Raw genomic sequence first — 6,706 nt, 5'->3', positions numbered from 1 at the left:
CATAAACAAAAAAGAGCTCCTCACATTATTTTTTTCTTCCCTCTATCTTTTTGGAGATTTAAATACTAATTTTGATCCTTAAGTTATTGCTTTATTATGATTTTAGTGTGTATGTTACTCAAACTAAGCATATAGTGAATGTCTTCACAGTCTCATGGTGCGCATGACTAGTGGAACAAACATAAAAAATATGAAAACAGAAACGTACAGCAAATCAAGAAAAAAAACAACCCAAGTACTTAGGACTGAGATAAATTGTCACTGAATATGTTATATTCAATGCCAGGGTGAGACAGAAACAAAACACAAAATCAAAGTGATTACAATTTTTTCACACAAAACAATCCACAATCTCTTGTTTAAAAGATTCAACAAAAAGAAATATCAATAAGTAAGATGGACAGCAATCCTTAACAATGTCTCTGCACCATCTGTAACATGTTGACCAGCTGGTATAAGGGAACGAATCTCTGCAAATCCACAAGCATTTTTAAACTTACCTGTTCCTCCTGTAACTGAAATTCGAGACATGGGACTTGCAATTCTGTAAACACCAAAGAAATTGAGACTATCACCATATTCTCCTCCTTCAAACATGGCCGTAAACGCCATCATTTGAGTACTTCCATCTGCAGAGCTTGAAACATAGACACCTTGTGCTTTTCCAAGGTTTTGTGTGCCCAACTCGGGGGATGAAGTCAAGTAGTCGTCAATAACAGTAATGGTACCTGTTGAAATATAATATAATAAAGGTTAATAAAAAATGTGACGTTTACGATGGCGTAAGCTAAAACAACATAAGCATACAGTTCGATATGGTAATAGAGCATGTAAGAGGTTTCAGGCTCAAATCTTAGTGCTACCTGAAAAACAAAAAATATTTCCACATTTTTGGTCAATGAAAAAGAATTAGACCTACACTTGAGGTCGTGTTAAGATATAAGTAATATAGTTAAGATTGTTAAAAGTGTAATTCCTCTCAAAGGTTGAGCCAAGATTTCAAGATTAGGTTTAGAATTTTAATCCTTTTAATTTATCAGATTCTAAATTAATAATTTATACATATTCAATGATTTTTTCAAGGAAAGGGAGCCTTGGAGCAACGGTCAAGTTGTCCCAATGTGACCTATAAGTTAAGGGTTCGAGCCGTAGACCTATAAGTTGTCTCAATGTGACCTATAAGTTACGGGTTCGAGCCGTGGAACTTCTTGAGCTGCGGCCCTTCCCTGAACCCTGTGTGAAAGCGGGATGCTTTGTGCATCAGGCTGCTAATGACTTTTTCTAAACAAATACAAAATTTGAACCACAGCTATTAGGTTCGCTCGAAGTCGTTCCCGGCACTCTAGCTCCACCCCTGATTCCTCTAACAACTTAAATTTTTTGAGATGATCACACAGTTCAATATGATAGCAGAGTAGGCAAAAGATCCTAGGTTCAAATCACACCACTACTCAAAAAGTGAAAAAGATCATGTTTTTCGCCAATGGAAAATAATCAAGCTGACACGTGAGAGGACATGTTAAGGCATGTTGAAGCATACTACTAATATAGATAAGGTAATTGAAAGTGTGATATCTCTAACAGCTTAAACTTTTACGTACCAAAGCCGAGGCCCAAGCCATCAGGGCCTAATTGAGTAGTCACAGTAGTTTGGCTATTCTGGTTACCAGCAAATGTTGTGCCTGCTAAGCCAGTTCCTAGTGGAACGCCATTGATATTGAAAGTTGGGATTGCACCATTGGAATTGGGAATTGCTACACCATCTGTAGGAGGTTCGAAACCTAGAGGCTTAGCAAAAGGCACTTGTCCACTGTAAATATTGCCTAATAATCCGGTTATCGGTCTAGCTGTGGGATTACTGCCTCCCAGAATATCATGCAGGTATAATTCCAGTATCGGTTCGCCAGGAGATTGAGTATCAATTGAAGAAACATGGAGTGCCAAGTTTATTGTTGCAAATAAGAATACAAAGAAAATGGAAGATGGTGATTGACTTAGCATTTTGAGAATTGCTTATCAGGGAAAAAAGAGGTTTTTTCTTTATGTTTTGGGTGCTGGATTAAGATGTTTTCTTGGATTAATTATACTTAAATTAGCTCAACATTGGCACTTTATATAGAGATGTGATCATAATGAGAGGAGGTGGAGTTGTTGTGAGATAGAGTAATGTTATTAACTGTTGGAGTTATTGTAACAAAACCTCACAAAATTTTGTGTCATCCATTATATAATTAACACAAACAGAAAGTTCTGTACATATTAATTTGTATTTTAAAATATGTTTAGTCCTGTTAGTTGTAATTCGTTTCTTTGTAATTCAGTAGGAAGGAGACCTTTACAAGTAAGAATTAGTATTATCTGTTAAAGAGATCCATTACAGATCAGAGAATGATCCATAGACCAATTATTGAACCTAATCCATCTTAATTCTAGCTTTTCTTTATTCTTATTATTATTTTCTTCGGTTACTTTCCTAATACTGGTAGTTTGGCAGTTAATTTGCTATCTAATTATCTATAATAATCCAATTAAATTTATTTAATCGGATTATCGGAACAAGTGCAAATTGGTTTGACCAAAATAATCTAATTAATCCCACTTTAAATCCCGCAGCTATTACATTTTGTTAAGAAAATATATGCCATGTTGAATGATTGGAAGCTGGTATTATTCACATTACAAAGCTTGCTGATTTGGCATTTTTGTGTACTAAGAGTTGTTGCTATGTTCTGTTAGACATTTTTGTGTAATAAGACAATTGTTGCTATGTTCTGTTAGACATTTTTGTGTAATAAGACAATTGTTGCTATGTTCTGTTAGACATTTTTGCGTACTAAGACAGAGTTGTTGCTATGTTCTGTTGTTGACATTTTTTGTGTGAAGTCCAGTCTTAGGAAGGTTATATATTGTGGTTGCAACTTTGAAAGGAGCTCACTATCACGATCGATGGGTTTAACCGATTAGCAATAAGTTCACGTTTTTCAAAAAACCTAGGTATGATTGCGCTTATATTGTTTAAAATTTGTTGTTGAAATGATCACGTCACATAGTGGTGGTGAAGTTATGATTTTTTTACTCAGAAGATTCAAAAAATTAAAAAGTAATACGCGAAGAAATCAAGGAATATACACATAAGAAACTTGACCTGACATACACAATATCATGAATCCCTTTCGGCCCCTAGCTCGGCCCATGGATCACGACACGATAAAATACAGAATGCTGGAATTACATTTTCTGAATTCGATTTGGTCGAACTTTTGCCTAACACAAAATTTATGTTGGCCAAGTGCAAGATAGAGTATTGATGCTTACCAATTGGGGTGCGCCACTTAATTGTAAAAGAAACAGTTAGCATTCTATTTTTTTTTAACCATCTGTTATTCGAAACTCATTGGCTTGACTAATTCATATTGGTGCTACATAAAAGTAGAAAAATACTTTATATTAGAATTTTTTTTATTCCTAAAGCTCGAAACCGAATATTCATTAGTGGTAAAATAGTTATCATTCATCTCACTCCTGAAATTGCTTAAACTTGGGCTTCCTCTCAATAGACTAGAAGGAAGTGAATTATCAGATTCTATAATAAGGCAAAGTGAAAATACCCCCTAAACTATTGGCTCTTGTGACTTGCCTACTACATTTTTATAGGCCACAAAAAAAAAAACATTAATAATAAGCAAGAACAACTGGCAAACCAAATGAAAAATTACATTGTTTTGTCCATTAATCATTTTTTCTTGTGGCAAAACTACCAATCATACTTGTTTTGCTTACCATTAAAATCTTCCAAATAAAAACAATCTTCTTTAACTTTCCACTGGCATACATAACTAGGATCTGGTATATCTGCCTTTGGTATGCATGTTCTTGGACTGTTTAAAACCTCAAAAGCTTGATTTTTGAACCCCCAAAAGTGTTGGGCTAAAATACTCAAAGATATTTTTCAACATGGTGTCATATTGTCCGCTTTGGGCTAAGCCCGTATGGTTTTCCCCAAACGGCCTCACTCCATTAAGAGTATCTAACTCCTTATAACAACAACAACATACCCAATATATTCCCACACCATGGGCTTTGGGGAGGGTAGTGTGTACGCAGACCTAACCCCTACTTTGTGAGGATAGAGAAGTTATTTCCAATAGATCCTTGGCTCAGGAACAACTCCTTATAAGTAGAATCTTTTTCTTTTCTACTTTCCATGTGGGACTTTATTCAACACACCCAATAATCTCCCCCTTGAACTAAGTTCCACATGACTCATCACCATTCATGGGCTAATTTAGAGATTAATTATGTAGGTAAAAACATAAATAGGAAATATTTAAGAAAAAATTTCAAAAACCTAGCAGCAATAGTTATTTTACTAACATGGAAACTAAATAATTACATTTCTTTAATAGGTACAATAAATTAAAAAGAGGATAAAAATTAATACTCCCTAAAAATAAGCAAATTGAACGGAAAATGGTAGCCTCCATAAAATAAGTGATTGCGATATTTATTCTTTTTCCCATGTTTGCTAAAATTTCATTATTCTCATCTCTTATCTAAATCTGGTAAAATCTAATTGTTTTATCTCTCGCCGAAATCATGGTAGTTTCTTACTGATACATTTAGAATATACTAGTCTTAGTGTACGCGCGTTGCGCGTGTTCCCCATCTAAATGAGTGACTTTTATAAGAAAATTACGTATTATTTAAAATTATGTTTGAGTTATAAAGTAAAATATAAGCTTCTACAATTGATGAATATTGATCATAAATAACTAATTCAACAAAAGAATTTTTTATTAGAAAGTTCTTAATCATTATTCAATATATTTACCTTAAATTAGATTCTAATTTTATAATTTTATCAGCTCAATTTCATAAGTTATCGTGCTTCCTTTTAGTTTCAATAAAAGTACATAGCCTTAGAAGATTTAAGATTTAAAATTTAAGATTTTTTTGGGGAAATACATGTGCTTCATTAGGATTCTAACATAAATTATAAAATGAATCATATGTCTTCTCAGTTTATCTCCCTTCAAAGGTTTAACTGTTACTCTTACAGTGAAGTTTTAGTTATTGAAAAACAAAAGTAAAAAACATTACGATTTGCATAACTTTGTAGAAATGTGCGTAGCAAAGAAAATATTACTAAAACATAAAAATTTAATAGAACGAACAAATACTCTAAAAAGTTATAGAATTCGCTAAATGTGTGTATACATATTAATTTAGATTTTTTTCTTATATATAATCCATTTTAGTGCGTGAATACATATCACTTTAGATGTTGAATCCTAAATATTTGGAGTTCCTACGTAGTTCAAATAAAGAAACATTTAATCGATTTTAAAATCTTATATATTACTCAGTAAAATTTTTACTATATTTTAAAAAATATATATATATATATATATATATATATATATATATATATATATATATATATATATATATATATATATATATATAAGCAAGAAAGTTACCATATATAATTGACATTATGGTTAAACCAAGTGGCAAGCTAATAAATGTCAATAGTATATGGTAACTTTATTCTATATTTGACTATTTTAGTTAAATATTCTAAGCCGTTTTGTATTACAATTTTCTTAAAAATATCAAGATGCTTAATATGCATCTCTAATGTTTTAGAAAATACTAATATGTCATCAATATAAACGATGATAAAATCTAGATAAGGGTTAAAAATATCATTCATAATCTTCTGAAATTCAGAATGATCATATGTAATCGTGTTAGGAACTTTTGTTATTTTTTATAATTATTTAAATACTACTTCGCATCTAGCAAAAAAAAAAAACTACTCCATATAACTATAAAACTCTTTCACATTTAAAATCCTATAAATATAGTTCTTGGAACGTTGTAGCTAGATTTGAATAAAACAAAATTCTTTTAAAATAAATGTAATATATAGGGTACACATCTATGTTTAGCTAAATAACAAAAAGAGAGTTTACAAAACCAAATATAAGTTTACTTACATATATAATAAAGTAAACATACATGCTGGAGAAAGAAACATCACTGAAAAAAAAGTTGTTTCTTTTTTCTTCTTGAAGAATATTTGTTTGAAGAGTCAATTTGCATAAATGAACATCAAACAAATAACAAAACTTTGGCTATACAATTGCTATCATTAATTTCAATTTAGCACATTCAAGGAATTGAATGGTATAAGTTGAAACCCCTTCATTTAGCTGTAGTCAAGCCAATATGCAAGGGTATAATATTTTTTTCGTTGAAAAATATTAGTTTTGAATCATTAGATTATGTGAAAGGTTTTTTTTTCAAACTCAACAAGAGATAAATTTGTTTCTAATTGATAGTTTCTATAGCGACTTTTAAGTGTAACAAGGAGTATATATAAAAAAAATTGGTATGACGTAAATTTGTTTTTTTAAATGTAAACAAATTATTTCGAAAAAAATCTTTACTTTTTTTTTAATTCAAAGATAATAAAAAGATAAGATAATTTTGAATATTAGTAGAGAGTTTTAAAATTATTATAATAGAAGTTATATCATGGATAAACTCAAAAAACCGAAATCTTATGGAATATTTACATAATATCCGGCCATATTTATTGTTTACTTTTTATAGCTAATATAAATAGATGATATACCGACAACACACGATTATGCACATATTATATTTGGATTATATATAAATTACACATCATTCAATT

At 30.9% G+C, this 6,706-nt stretch overlaps 1 protein-coding gene across 1 annotated transcript; it reads right to left on the bottom strand.

Moving 5' to 3' along the window:
* Positions 1–219: 219 nt before the first annotated feature.
* On the bottom strand, positions 220–2,092 carry LOC107807647 (dirigent protein 16-like). The gene is made up of 2 exons (XM_016632070.2): positions 1,602–2,092; positions 220–728 (listed from the first exon to the last, which is right to left on the bottom strand). The coding sequence occupies exons 1-2, from the start codon at positions 1,999–2,001 to the stop codon at positions 385–387; spliced, it is 744 nt and encodes a 247-aa protein (XP_016487556.1). The 5' UTR covers positions 2,002–2,092; the 3' UTR covers positions 220–384.
* Between the last annotated feature and the right edge of the window lie 4,614 nt (positions 2,093–6,706).

This window comes from Nicotiana tabacum, chromosome 20, assembly GCF_000715075.1.
Source record: "Nicotiana tabacum cultivar K326 chromosome 20, ASM71507v2, whole genome shotgun sequence".
In the NCBI taxonomy this organism is placed as follows: domain Eukaryota; kingdom Viridiplantae; phylum Streptophyta; class Magnoliopsida; order Solanales; family Solanaceae; genus Nicotiana; species Nicotiana tabacum.
This window is presented reverse-complemented; position numbering and strand designations above follow the sequence as displayed.